The following is a 15,560-nucleotide window of genomic DNA, read 5'->3' as shown; positions in this document are numbered from 1 at the left end:
CCCCATGGAAGTGTTTTTCAGGAGAAGTAATGAGATGTGTGTCTCAGGTGGTGTATGCATGTTGAAATAAGGAGTAGGTATGGGTGATGTGTCAAATAATCAAAGTTTCTATGAAGCACCTATTTGATGACTGCCATTCAACTCAAAGTGCATGACTTCAGTTCACTGGTGCAAACTTTTAATTTGTCTTGTTCCTTATTTAACTTGTCTATGGCTCATATCTTCAGTCTTCTCTGTTCATAATTAATCTATGCTTATTCGTGTATTTTCTCTAGTACCTCACTGCTCCCAGTCTCTTCTGCTCCCACATAATAAATACACTGAGCAACTCTGTAGCTGATATCAGACTTTCTAAATCTCGACACTTATGGTATAATGAAGATGGGCTATTTGTTTTCATCATATCCCTTTTGTGACGGAGCACATGACAATGATCTGTCTCCCTTGTACTTTGATAGTCTCTTGAGAGACTTGCAAATGGTACAAATAAACCAGTTCTTCATCTAGTGCTTTGGTGTACTGAAAGAATTCTAGATAGGAAGGTAGTTTTTCTATTAGAGGCCTGATGTTTTACACTTAGTCATATGATTTGCTAGATATTTCAAACTGTAGATTTATGTGCTATCAAGTGAAGGAATTATTTGGCTTATCTGAGGAAACAGAAGTCTACCTAAATACAAATCTGAATTACTATTTTGCAGTCCTTTGGAATAATACTGTTGCTTAATGAGAGTGTGCATGATTTTCTTAGTAGTTCAGCTATTTCATTCTAAATTCTTTCCATTAGCTCATGATGGATGTTCTGTTTTATTTAGAAGAATAAGCATTGCATTCATTAGGCTAACTTCATTAAATTTGGAGCTCAATCAACTAGAACTATAATTATATGGAGAGGAGACTTCCTAATCTGACGTTTGTAAAACTGAGCCTTTTTGGAATCGGTTATTATCTTATGCAACATGACTAGTTGAGCCTTTTTACTGAACAGAGGCAGACCCTGGGAGGAGTGCCTTCAGCTAGGAGGAGTGTTATTTTCCATTATAGTTTAATTGGTTTATAACCTTTTTCACCACAGTGAGATGTCTTCTCTCTCTCTATCTGGAGCAATTATAGATCACAGTGGTTGAAGTGGTAGCAAGCAGTGTATGCTCCTCTAAACTGTAATCTCGTTGTTTAGGGTTACTTTATGGTTACTTTATGGCTCTTCAAATGACCACCTTCTACAGTTCAAGTCCAAGAAGGCTATACTCTTGTCCTTTACAGCAAAATTTATGGATCTTAGTGTGGTTATGAAATCAAAAAAAACCACTATCCTTTATTGAGAATGGGAAGTGGTTTCTCTTTGTGACTTCAGAAGAATGGTTTCTATCAACATCAGGAGGAGGGTGTACAGCTGCCTACCCATTGCAGTCTGCTTTCCCTATAGCACCACAAGTGACACTTACTCAGGTCAATGATCTTTGAACAGTTGCTGTTTCTTCTCGCTTATATTTCAGCTAATACCTTTACCTTGCTGCACTGGTATTACTGCTAATGATGTTGCAGTGAATTTTAAGATGAAGACAGCTGTGACAACATCACTGCCTGTTTTGATTAGGTTGTAGACCTGAGCAGATACAGAAGAATTCAGTGGAAGCTGTTATTTAGGAACAAATTAAGAATTATGTCATTTCCACATAGTCCTTGAAGAAAAAAGCTTAGAGCAATTAATTTTACTCTTTAACCAAACGCATAAATGATTTTAAGTTGTACCTCTACCAGAGTATTGGGCAACCAATGTGTTACATGTGTGTTGTCCTCAGTGTTGCTTTAAGTCCAGGGCTGCTTTCTGTTCTTGTCAGCGCAAGACTTCTGGGTGTGAATGCCTCATTTTGGGCTCTTCCCCCTCAATACCCAGGAGGAGAGAATTAGCTGTTTTTGTGCTGCCTGACTGACATTAAAGGAAGAAGACTGGATAGACAATCTGTTGCAAAATATTGATTTGTCATCTCTTGACCTTTTGGAAATGTGTTCAACCAAAAGGATTTGAAAAAACAAAGATTGTTGTTCTAGTTCTTCCTCAAGGAAGAAGTACTCATGCAGAAAAAAAGAAAAATAAGCCAAATTTGGTTGAAATAATTTGGTTGAATACTTAGAAGACAGAAGAAAAACTAATTTATAGTAGGTTGGGATGTAAATGCTGTCCATAAGAGATTGTGTTAAAAAATAATTGAGCTCTCACATGGAGTCTAGAAACTATAAGAGTACTGATCTGCATCTCAGAAACAGGTATTCCTACACTCAGGGAAGAGGCAAAGTGTGAGTAGAAGGGGCTTTGCTCAGTAATGTTTTGTTCGATGTTTGTACTTCTAGGAAACATAAAAAGATGAGATAAAGGACCATAAAGGGAGTAGGAAGGAGAGCTTCAACAAGCTATTGGAGTATGGCCCAGATGAAAGTTCAGAGTACAATGCTATGCCTTTAATTGACTCTTAGGGGCAAAAAATGCTGAGCAAGTCTGTTTTACTGTATTGGGCTGCATTTGTTTCTGCAGCTGTGAACAGCATGAAGCAGGTTGTCAGGCAATCCCTTTTGGTGTCTACTGGTTTAGGTGATCTCTGTATATGGGGTTGAGGGCTCACTTTTAATACAGTGAGGATGGAAGCAAATTTCTTGTCTGTGCTTTGTGAAGTCATATTGTTCAGTTGTTATGAGTTGCATTAGGGAAACCATGGATGCTTTTGGTCAATTCTGGAGAGGGGTCTGTTCTGCTCTTCCTGAATGCATCTGTTGCATTCGTGAGATGGCAAAAGTAGTCATGCGCTCTTGCATTTCCACGGCCCTTCTTTCATGATTTTGTGCAGAGAACTCCATGAAAAAGGTGGTTTAAATTTGTGAAGATGTTTTCTTGAGGACTGTCAAGTAGGTATTCTATATACTGCATACTCCTGTCCCACATTGTGCAAAATGGAATGTATTTCTGAGATCTAGAAAACTGTGGATGATTATTACTGTGGTGTCTGAAATTTTTTGGGAGAGGCTGGAGGGGTGCAGAGTGGCAGACAATGACACACCAGTCCGTTCCCGTGCAATGTGTTCTCCTTATCCCTTGCCAGTTGAATAATAAGAGAGCTTATTGATGTGATTACCACTGTGTTTAACTTTCAAGGTTTTTATTTTTTGAAACTATTACAAGAGAAACTTTCAGGATTTCCCAAGGGTATGTATCCCTATTTGTTCAGACACTTTGTGTATTTGAAGTTTTTATCAACATGGTTTAAATAAAGGAACAGAAATTACTTTGAGTGTGTCCTGGAATCAGTATAACACATTCCAGCTTTATGTCAAAAGATAGTTTGTCAGCTGCTACTGAAGGTAGTCCTTATATCCTGGTTTGATTTGCATATTTTTGAAGTGATATATTAGATAACTGTCACATTGTGCTTATGAGAAGATGTGAAGTTAAGTGCAGTGCTGTAGCTCTGCTCAAAGCAACCTCCACTTCAGCACAAGCAACGGAATTTGTCATTTGGCTGAAGGCATTAAACCTCACAATACTTATGCACCACGGTGAATTCATTTCCTGAGAGCTATAGGTGTGGATGGTGGCCAGTTTGTCAGAGAATGTATTTTAATTAATCTTGCAAAAGGTGGTGTGTCACGATCTGTACTTGAATATTCTTAACAAATACCACTAACTTTAGGCTTCCCATATCTAATTGAAATTAATTAAAATTGATGCATGACTATTTTTTAAGAAATTAGTCTGTAATTACTTTGTGATAGATACTGTTGTGTTTAATTTTTATTATTTGGGGAAAGAAGTCCCTGAAAATGGAGTTAAGCTTGCATATGTGTCAGTCATTTAGATGTGTGAAAGAAATACGATGGGGTTATTGGCTTCATTCAGTTATATTGCTATGCTTGAGGGCAAAAAAATGATTCTAACCATGTGAAAGTCAGAAATGGAATAGAAAATGCCATGCAGGAGGACTACGCTTTAGAGATTCCATTATGGGTGAAAAGCACATTAAAAAAACCCTAAAATTGGCTTAGCTTGTTACGACACTCCTGTCATTAGATTGCTAATCATAGTTATTGTACTGGTTTATAGATTACTGATATGAACAGTGAAATTTGGCTGTTTTCTTAGTGCATAGGACATTTTATACACTCTATGAAAACAAATAAAACCGATGGTAATTTTTGCTTTCCTCTAGAAACAACCATCTCTGCCTGCTGAGGGCAGCAGCATAGGTAGGGGTGGCCTAAGGAGACCAGTGCTAACATGGGCAATGGCTCACCACCTCATCATCCTGTCTCCCTTGTACAAGCCGATGAGTCACTCATCAATCAGCTCTAAATTGCTGCTGTTTCAAGTGAATGGCGTTTTAGGGTAAAGCACCATTGATTTTTATTTGTCTCTCAATGCTCCACTTGAAATGGTGACAGTTGAGAAAGCCATTAGCAGCTCATGGTGTGGAACCCCAGAGGCACTGAGGTGAACATCTTGGGACTGTGGCTTTCTCGGTCAAGCCAAGCCAGTGCATCCCTGCTCATCAGTCCATGCTTTTCAATGATTAGGTAGCTTCCATCATTGCAACCTTGGAACATTTCAGAAATAAATGTTAGGAAATGTAAGACATTACTTCAAGTACGGATTGTTTTATCTTGCATATGATTTTTTTGTCCTAATGCTTCTGTCCTAGAATTCCTAGTAGCTTTTTGAAGCTGAATGTCTCTCTTTCCTTTTTTTGTGTGTTGAAATACAGTTGCTCAAGTTCAGGTCAGGAAAGCAGATGAGAAGGGCTATTTTTCTATCTTTAGTCTTCTTTTCTCCCCAGAAGCCAAACTGTGCCAGAGTGGTGCTTTGAAAGAGAAATGGGAATCTTCTTATGTACCTGATAATTCTGTGCTCGTTTTGATTATTCTTTGTGCTGACATCTTTGTAGTAACTTTGCTACTACTTCTGTTATTTTGTCATGTTTGTGATGTTTAAGAAAAGTAGTGAAATAATCACTTGTAATAGAAATCCTTCTTTTTGCATGTAGGAAACTCGCAAATGGGTGCTACCATAGTAGATGCATTGGATACTCTTTATATCATGGGGCTTCATGATGAATTCAGAGAAGGTCAAGAATGGATTGACAAAAATCTTGACTTCAGTGTGGTGAGTAAAGCTTGCCCTAATATTTCTTTTCAGTGTCCCCTTAGGGGAGACAGAAGAGGTCTTTCAGCTGAAACTTAAAAAACATATAAATCAAAGTGTCATATGTAAGTTTTAACTGAGTTCTCTGTGTATCTAACTTTATTTTGGAAAAAAAATATACCTCAACCCTTTTGCACTTACAATTGTAAGTAAAGAAATGTCTATATATTGTGTTTTCAAAGTGCAAATTATACTTGGATAATGGAAGAAAGTGTTTTGTGAGAACCAATAGGACCTCAGAAATGAAGGCAGAAAGATGAAGGTTTACTAGCTGATAGTAGTTGGAAATAACTGAGATATGAAAGACACATTTCCTGAAAACCAGTGTATAAATTACTTAAGAATACAATCTCTTCTTCTTCAATGTCCTTAAGAGTTTTAACATGAAAAATGACACCTGAATTACTGAGTTTTCCTTTTCTATCACAAGAATTTCCCAGTTGGTCATACAGCATCTGACGTTCTTCATGTGTGCAGAGTTTGGAAACATTACAAGGAAGAAGTGGCTCTATTTTAGACTTATTGATTAGTATTCTTATTACTAATTTTGGGACTGTCACAGACTCTGTGATAGAATTTTTATTTCAGTCCTTCGATTTGCCCTGTGGTTCCAAAAGTAATTTTTCATTCAGTAAATGCACATAGTTAAATGTAGGTATACACTGAGAATTTAGCAAATGCTTACCATTGTTTTTATATTTTATCCCACTTTTCAGAAATTATTTGTTTGGGCTTTTTCCTTTTGTTTTATACATCAACTGTCTGGCAAATGGTAAAGACATTGTACTCTGCTTTTTCAGTTAGTGCCAGATAATTATTCAGTCTAAAACTGAAGATCCTAAATATATCAGAGACAGTGTAGACATAATGACACCATTATGAGGGTGAACTAAATTGCTTCCATAACTTTTTTCTGATCTAAGGCAATTTCAATATAAATTTGCAGAACTAATCTAGGATTTGGATTGAAGAAATTTACATGATCCACTGGGGTTCAATTACATCTTCCTGTGTATCAGAAACTATCTCTGAAGGTTAATGAGTTGTCTTGTGTATACACCAGACTTGAGTAATTTCCTTATATGGTTTGAAGTTTATTTATAAATACATAAATTTGTTCCTCTTGGATTCTTTTACTGGGAAAGGGAAATATTTTGTTTCACTTTACACTGTACAATTGCATATGTGATTCATGACTTTAATAGCTATTAAGTGGAGTCATATGCTGCTTTGGTGTTATTTTTCTTGTGTCACCTGTATGCAAAAAAAGAACAACCTTTACTAAAAAGCCATATTTGGAAGTATTTCAAAGTTGAGGCTTTTAATCATCAGTGCTATTTGGGGAAATCTTCAAAGTACTCATATAATCTTTCTGAAATAAGTAATACGTGCAAAATGCATTGAGTTTGGACACAAGCAAAATGCACGATACGACTGGAGGTGCCCTGGAAATGGCATGAAAGGAAAGACATACGTATGGATATATTTAAGCTGTGTGTGAATTGGTGAGTCAGCTTGTACAGTGTGATTCTAGTGACTTTCTGGATAAAAGGAAAAGTCTGCCCCATCTCAAAACCTCTTAATAAAACTGCATTTCTGTATTTAATGGGTTGAAGAGAAATTTATGGGGGAGACAGATGGAGTGTATGCGGGCAAATGAGTGAATGGGGCCCAGAAGGAGTCAGAAAGATGTTAAAACTACCTGGTTCCTCTTAATTTTTCTGTCATTAAATGAGTCAAAAGATACTGTTGAATTTAGCCTGAGGATATTCATGTGGAGGAAGGCAATAAAATGGTTTATTCTCCTGAGTTTCTCAGTGGTCTTGCAGTATTTCTTGTCATAACATTAAATACATAAAGACTATTCCTAGACAGAGACTGCTAAAATGGAGCTCTGAATTTTAAATTGCTCATTAGTAATTCAGGTTAAGAAAGTGCATTATGAGAATTCTGTAATTATTATTCTGCTTTATCCTGTAAACCTAGAAGGTTTGGTGTTATGCTTAAACATAAGAGGAAAGATGCTGAATTATGGAGATGTATAGTCCTTGTGTTCTTTGCCACCATCCTCGAGTTACTGTAGTTGCATAGACTATTGCATGTGGGTCGGTTTAGGATATGTACTTGCCTCTGCCTTGATTTTTTTCTTCCTTTGAATAAGAAATTGGTTAATTATTTATTCTTTCTTTCTGTTCTAGAATTCTGAAGTGTCTGTATTTGAGGTCAATATTCGCTTCATTGGCGGTCTTCTAGCAGCATACTACCTTTCAGGACAAGAGGTAAGGAGATTGGAAGGTGTCTGTGAAATCCAAGGTATTCTGTGAAGTCCTTTCTAGGATTTTGATTTCTCAGTGGTTTGGAAACTGATTTTACACGAGTCAGTTGTCCAAAATAACCAAATTCTTAAAGTATGAATCTTTAAAACTTGCTTCTGTGCAGGTCTGGCACTGTTTAGGACCCTTTGTTAGAGCTTTGAAATGTTTATTTTATCAAGATGTTTTCAGAAGATATCCACTCAAATAAGCATCAACCTGAAATGTCAAGTGACATGTCAACCTTCTCATGCCAACAATAACTTGTTTTGATATTCTGTAACTGCATGAAGGGAGAAAGAATAGCTTTGTCACTTGTCCTGCAAGGCTGTAGGTTTGCTTCATCAAAGCATTACATAATCTTCTTACCACCTTCTCAGTGACAAACTGATAAATATCAGGCCAATTTTGTCCTAGTTTTGAAACTTCTGTTAAAAAAGATCAAAGACTGCTGAGCATGTAAGCTGGAACATGCTTATATTGAAAAAATGCTTTTACCCAAAGACTTGCAACCATGGACTTCTTTAGTCCAGCAGTCACATTGCTGTGACCTCTTACTTCACATACTTTGACGAGGCTGGAGCCTGACCCAAACTACAGATTAAGTCATAGCTCTTCTCATGTCTTAGCAGCTACCTGTCTTTAATCTGCTGCCTGTCTTTGATTTCTTTGGTTTTGTCCTTTATTTTTCATGGCCCTTCTATAGCCCACTACCAGACATGTATCATGGCTTAAGTTTCAATAAAGTTTCAGGTGTTCATAACTATCTTCCTCCTTTGTTTAGGGAAGCACCACATACATATCATCAGGTTCTCAGGGATTTTAAGCCCACAGCCCTTAAAATAACCAAGAGAAAATCCATAATTAATTGGCTCTTTAGGTCTTTGGAATCACCCTGGGATCAGTGAATTTTCTCTTGTATGAGTGTCTTCTCCTTTGGAAGAAGAGCTCAGTGGCAAAGCAAAAATCCAGTGTACACCATGAAAGAAATGGGTAGTTCATTTTTCATCAAGCGCTACTGCTTCACCTTCTTCAAACTGGAGCATGCTCCTTGAAGGCATCTACTGTGAATATGAAAAACCTCAGAAAAAAACCAAAACAAAGGACACACATCTGTAGCTGGATTGTTTGTGTAGATTGATACTACATCTGTGCACAAGCCCCTTAACAAGAATTGTTTTACCCCAATATGCAGATGGGTACTGCCAAAACACACGCTTTGCCTGCAATTGTAAAGCTGACCATTCCTTTTTTCAGTTGGTTCTAACTGCTTGGTAGAGTCAGATCAAGCTCCTCTGCTTAAATTTCTTTCCTTATTAGAAAGCATCAGCCCTCTGTCTTTCCTAAATGTTCGCCACTGGGTTGTCTTTTGTTTTTAAGAAGCTTTCAATTGCATTGTTCTCTCCAACGGTCTTCAAATGCTTCATGACTTGTGGTACAAGATTACTCCCATCAAATGTCCCTATGAATCATCTTTATTTTCCTAAAGAACAACTACTAAAAAAAGTGTTCAGACTGCATTTCTTTCAAAATAGTGTGGCAGCTAGGATTGCTTTGGGTATCTGAGAGACTACTTCATTTGCCAAGTTGGATGGTGTTTCTCTGCAATTTGTCATTGTGGATATGACAAGCAAGGGAATCTGAGGCTTTTCAGCAACTGAGCCAAGGAGAGACACCTGTGTCTGGGAACTCCTTGGAGCTGGAAACAGGTTTGTTTCAGATGTGATTTCCAATCTGGTCTTTTCTTTCTTGTTCCCAAGAAGGGAAGGCATTCCTTAACTCAGGATTGTGGCATGCTTGCTTTCTTTTTTTACTGTGTTCAGACACATGAAGAGACACTGTAGCCACTGCTAAGAAAGACAAACCTGTTATCAATTGTTCAGATGTTTTGCCAGGTCAGGGTTGTGGACATGCACATGGACTTATTCTTCTAAGGGAGTCTCTATCTAGTGATAGACTTTGTTCATCAAGCTCTCATTTACTTGCTCATATTCACTTAGCAGACCTTCTTGGTATTTCAGTCCCCATCTCCCTTCCTCCAGACCTCTACTTCTGCAAGCCTGTTATTAGAATGTTTTTGTACTGATTTCCATACTTTTCCGTGTCTTGTTTGATGTATTTAAAGTAAGGTCCAATACAGGCTGCTTTGAATTAATTCTTGTTTTCTCCTTTTAATATATATAAATATATGCAGCGACCGAAAAGACACACACAGAGGAAGTTTAGCAGGCATGAACTGATCCTTTATTATCAACAACCATACATGTCTTATAGTCTCTTCCTCTGTCCACATGTACAGAAGTTATTCTTCACTGTTTGTCTGCCTCAGTTCACGCGTCCCAGCTCACCTTCTCGTAGGTGGTCAGTACCAGCCCATACGCTTAGCACATCTCAGAACAACACTTGGTGTTTACTGCAGTTTTGCTCCTTTTTGCTTAGTCACTTTGGTAGTTTACATACTTTTACAACTTCACAACTCAATTTCCCAGCCCAAGCTGCCCACAGTTAGGCCGTTTCCCACAAATATATGTGTATAAAAATATATATATATATAAAAATATATATCTCAGCAACAGGAGGTACTGCTGGTGATAGTTATAAAAGCCATTCTTATTTAATGTTACTATAATTACTTAGTCTTATTAAAGATGCTGTAGGGACAGCCATAAAAGAAAGTGTCCAGGACTTAGCATTAGCTGTGGAACTTTAATCACTTTTAAATGGCCACATCTGGAGAATTGGATAGTCATCATGGTTTATCTATGTGGTTTCACCATTTGTAGGGGGAGGGCTTGATAGGATTTTATCTGATTGAATCATCATGGTAGATATTGACCATAGTTTTCTAGTACAGCAGACTATTAAATTAGATAAAACTGTCCTTGTTAGTGCTTTCATTGAAAACATGAGTTTTAAAAAATGATTTAGCGTGTCTGTTGGCATGATTCTGTGGTCTTGATGCTATATTTACATTTTAACTGTCATGTTACTTGTATTGCATAGAGAAGGGTCAACTGTGATTGTAGTTTTAATAATGCTGGTTACAGTTCATGGTAAAAATTTAAGCCTTTCATATTAAGATTGTAAGTATTGCTGTCCTTTCTTTTATCAGTAGGACTTCCCTCTTATTCACTGCAGTGAATGGGGAAAAATAACCAAAAATAAAGCTGCTGTTTTTAGCCACTGACACAAGTTGGCTGAAAGTGCTGTAGGCGTGTCCTGTCCCGTGTTGAGTCACAGGCCTTTCTCTGTGAAACATAACACCTGTGAATTTTTTATCAGCTCAAACTGTTACCTGTGGGAATTTCTGCTGGATTTCTGTGAATAATGAGCATGTAAAACTAAAGCTTGAGAAGAATGCATTTTCATGCAAATGTCTTGGTTGTCTTGCCATGCTGTATCACTTTGTTAATGTAGGGAGACAAAATTGTTTCTATGATTTGAGAAAAAGCAACATCTTTCTCCATTTTTCCATGTCAGAATGACTTTTGAATAGAAGAAAGTAAGATATGCCTGTGAACCTTGACAGAGTGGAAAATTTGCCCATGCGTCTGTTTCAGTCTTTGCTGGTTGAAACAACACTGATATTTATCTGGTGACAGGGGTTGTAGGTCTGCAGTCTGGGGGGGGCCTTATTTAAATCCTCTGCACAATACGTTTTTCCTGGCTGATCGTGGACAGACCATCTGGTGTCTGGCTAGGTGTACACTATCAAATCTAAGAGTGTGCCTTCTTTGCCTCAGCTCTTATGTAGGAATGAGGTGTCAATCTGTCATTGATTCTGAGATTCTTTGAGCCTGTGGCTTTTCTCCGAAGTACCTTGTTGAAATATATAATGAATATATGCTAAAATAGTGGAATATAGAATCATAGAATGATTTGGGTTAAAATGCACCATTAAAGATCATCTAGTCCAAACCCCTGGGCATGGGCAGGGACACCTTTCAGTAGACCAGGTTGTCAGAGCTCTGTCTGACCTGGTCTTGAACAGCTCCAAGGATGGGGCAGCCACAGCTTGGATTAATCCGTGGGTTTATTATTATTACCCTCATTGTAGCAAATGTTTTCCTTAGAGGACTTTGAGCAGCCTGGTCTGGTGGAGGATGTCTCTGCCCATGGCAGGGGTTTGGAACCTGGTCATCTTTAAGGTCCCTTTCAGCGTAAACAATTCCGTGATTATATCCAGTCTAAACCTACAGTCTTTTGAGTTTTAAAACTGTTGACTCTTCTTCTGTCACTACAGGTCATACTAGAAAGACCTCTTCATATTTTTTAAAAGTCAGGCCCCTTTAGGTACTGGAAGACTCTTGTAAGATCTCTTCAGAACCTTTTCTTCCCTAGGCTAAGCAGTCCCAGCTCTCTCAGCCTGTCTCCACAGGAGAGGTGCTGCAGCCCTCTGATCACTTTTGTGACCCTCCTTTGGACCTGTTCCAACAGGTCCACATTCTTTCTTGTCTTGGGACCCCAGAGCTGGAAACAGTACTAGGATCCTTAGTAAGAGTGGGGTATACTGTATGCTGGATTTTTTTGCAAATTATTTTGTCAAACCAAAGAAAGACGAAGAGACTTAATAAAAAGTGGAAGAAAAAAGTGTGATCCCTCCCAGGAGTGCTGTATGACCTAAAATCATGGGATCATCTAGGTTAGAAAAGACCTCGAAGACAGAGTTCAGACTGTCCAGGAAGGCTCTTTTGTATTTTTCTTTATGCCAAAGATTCCTTCTCAGTTTTCTCTGAGCAACCAATGCAAAGTGTTTACTTCGCTCATTGCTATTCCTTATTAAGCTGTATGTTAATAGTCATAATCTCTCAGTAGCAAAATCTCTAAGTAAGAAGTGCAAAATTCGTTGTGTCTATACTCAATCAGGAGCTACTACTAAAATATGTTTTGAGGTACAGGGTTTAGGAGAGTTGCTTAGTAGAAAGTGGTTGGGAGCCATACTGTGAGAACTAGGCACTCCTATTTTCCACTCCAGCTTATGATAGAATAGATAAAATCTTTGTATTTTAAATTTTGATCAAACAGGATTATAGTTTCAGTGTGTCAACTGCAAGTCTCCCACCTTCTGAGTTCAGAGGCACCATGATGCTTCCTCTTTTTCATCTGTCGAATGGAGTTAGCAGTCCAAAATAACATACTGGTGGTAAAATATTACTTCTTATCTAAATTGAACCAGACTGTTTCTCAGTAATCCCTGCAACAATCCTTTAATTTCTGTAAGAACTAGATAGGGTCTTCATTATTCTTGGGGGAGGGGTGGAGGGAGACAACACTATGATACAGTCAGTATTATAACAGAAATAAGTAGAAATGAAATGTTCCATAGGCCTAATTTGGAGTAAACATTGGCAGTTTAGGATGAAAATCAGCCTTACATTAATTAAAAAAACAAGCAGACAAAAGAACACAACAAAATTTCCAAACAAAACTAAAAAGCAACTTTTTTTTTCTTTTTTGTGTCTGCATTGAGATATTTGTTTTCTTTCATGTATCATCCTGCACAAATATAATTTTTGTCTTTAGTTATGAATCCATTTTTTTAATAGTTTTCAGTGATGCCGAGCAAGGCATTACTTAGCATTTTCCCCAGAACAGTAGGTTTCTTTGTTTATTCCAAGTTAATTCTCTAGACTGACTGTATGAGAATGTTGTGCTCTTTATGATTTTCTTTATTTTATTTTATTAGTCTTGGATAATATCTTGGTATCACTCTATTGTATGTAATAGCATCAGGATAGAAATGCTTAGTGAAAGAGTATCATGTATACTCTGAGATTAGAACAAGATAAAGCCACTTGCATTTCACAAAAAAAAAAAAAAAGGATGTTATTGCAAAAGAATGCTCTTATTGTTAGATTGGAGCTGTCTGTTCATATGGTCTTTTAAAGTCTTTTTCCAGGGAGTTTACCTGGAAATCAGCCATAGAGTATAGCTGGTTTCTCAGAATGTGGCTCTGGAATTCTTTGATCTCCTATGGTGTCGATCTAGTTTTGTGTGGCTGAAGATTTTTTTCAAGATCAGTCATGTTTGGTGCTTGCTTTTCCTCTGGGTAACACTAGGTTTTCACCATGTATGTTGGTATTGGTACATTCTTTCATTTTCAACACAAATTATCTGGTTGATCTTTATTTTGTATATGACTGATTATAAATTCTTCCACTTCTTTCAGTCACAGATCTGTGGATCTGGTTCTTCTGGGGCATCAGGGTAGCTGATACTGATTGCTGAGGGAGGATGGGAGTACTGCTTTGTAAAATCACTGCCTGACCTAAATGCTCTCAACTCCTGGTGCAAAAAACAACAACCAGGCAAGCAGTAAGAATGAATGGCATGAAGTAGAAAAGAATTGGCTGATCTTTCTGTGTTAATGCTGAAACAGCAAAGCTTGCCAACAGACTGCAGTGATAAGCTGCAGGAGAAGTTACAAAATAGATCCATGATGAGAGTGTCTGAATGTAGAATTTGTGAGAGTAGGCTACCACAAGACTGGGAATTGCAGTGTCCTCAAGGCCTAGGACAGTAAAAGGTATGTCACAACCTCATATAGGGTAATGCACTGAAATCTTCAACAGAAATTGGATAGTCTTGTGGTGTGCTGCATGAAATGGTCCAAGAGTTATAACTTCTGTTATGCTGTCCCCACACCTAGGTAGTGAAGGAGCAATCAGTACAAGGAAGACTTCATAGATGACAATGCCAGCAGGAAGCAGCTGCAGTCCTTCACATTGGCTATGTGAACTTCTTTGAGCTCATAAAGGCAGATGGAGATTCCTAGGGCATCTTGCAGGATCCATTGTTCCTCATTTCTGAAACCCATCCAAAAGACAGCAGTGAAGATGCTGAACCCTGCAAGGAGCAGTATCTTCACTTCCAAGTCTTTGTGAACATGCTATGAATGAACTTTCTGCTCTCCAAATGGGAGTTTATTCAAGGAGGGAGGGAATGACAGCTGCAGAGCCCAAGTGTTGCATACGTGCTGAATCATCCTGTAATTAAACACAGTGAATGATCGTAGGAACAATAAATCTAAATAAGATAAAGAGTACCAGAGTTAAGTGCTCTGTGTTCAAAATCTGATTTTTACAATTGTATTTGGTGAACTGCTGTCTCCTCTCCTCTATGGCTCCTGCCCAATAGCCTCCAGCACTGACTATACCCACTGCTAGAATGAACGTGATACTCATGTTACATGCCAAATGTCTGTCCAACTTCTTGAATAATAAATAAAGTCCAGTTTTTTTAGCAAATCTACAGGGATAGTAATCTCTTCACAGTGGTATCAAACATAGACAATCCTAGACAAGAAAAAAGAATCCCATCCACTGTTCATTACAGAGTTATCAGCATCTCCCTAGCGGTAGAAGGAGTCGTCTGCCTTCTGTATGCCAAGTCTGCCCCTTACCCCATGCCTATGGCCCCATGTGTGTCTGTGACACCATGTGGCTCACTGGGGTGGCAAACCCTCAATGCCGTGGACCCCTTCTGAGGCTTGGTGGCACCTGGGGGAGTTGGTAAACTCCTTCTAATAGCAGTTTCAGCCTAGGTTAAAAATTTTGGTGTTTCCCCTTTGTGTTCCCAGCATACTTTATTTTCTGTTCTCTCATGATTGTGTGTATTAGGAGTTGAGCAAGATCCTGTTTATACTGAGAGCAGGAAATAAAATCCTGTAACACTGAGAGAAAGTACCTGGAGCAAAGATACCCAGGCACTTGCTGGAGCTGTGTCTTCAGGTTGGAGAAAGCAGAACGCAAAATACATGTCATCATCAGGAGGCAAAGGAGGTGTAGTTAACTGAGACTAAGAGAGTCAGAGGAACATGGTGTTATGTGGATTTATTTTGATTCACTTGTTTCAGGTACCTAGATTTTTTTCAAGTTACAATGGAACTTTTAAATGTGTAGGTTCTCCGTGACTTTGTGAGCTTTAAAGAAGAAATAGTACAAAAATATGTAACTAGAGCCCTAATCCATACAGAAAGACAAAATTCTTTAGCACTTATTTCAGTGGGTGAGCATATTTTTTTGTCTGATCCTTAAGAAGTCATTGCTTGTTTTATGTAC

General features: G+C 38.1%; 1 protein-coding gene across 1 annotated transcript in view; it reads left to right on the top strand.

Moving 5' to 3' along the window:
• Window positions 1-15,560, top strand: part of MAN1A2 (mannosidase alpha class 1A member 2) — a 136,630-nt gene that overhangs the window by 55,236 nt on the left and 65,834 nt on the right. Inside the window, exons 4-5 of the mRNA XM_050333222.1 lie at window positions 5,031-5,149; window positions 7,387-7,467. Of these exons, the coding sequence (XP_050189179.1) occupies window positions 5,031-5,149; window positions 7,387-7,467 (200 nt within the window). The remainder of the gene's footprint in view (window positions 1-5,030; window positions 5,150-7,386; window positions 7,468-15,560) is intronic.

This window comes from Myiozetetes cayanensis, unplaced genomic scaffold (genome assembly GCF_022539395.1).
Source record: "Myiozetetes cayanensis isolate MyiCay16 unplaced genomic scaffold, myiCay2020 scf5-8, whole genome shotgun sequence".
Classification (NCBI taxonomy): domain Eukaryota; kingdom Metazoa; phylum Chordata; class Aves; order Passeriformes; family Tyrannidae; genus Myiozetetes; species Myiozetetes cayanensis.
This window is presented reverse-complemented; position numbering and strand designations above follow the sequence as displayed.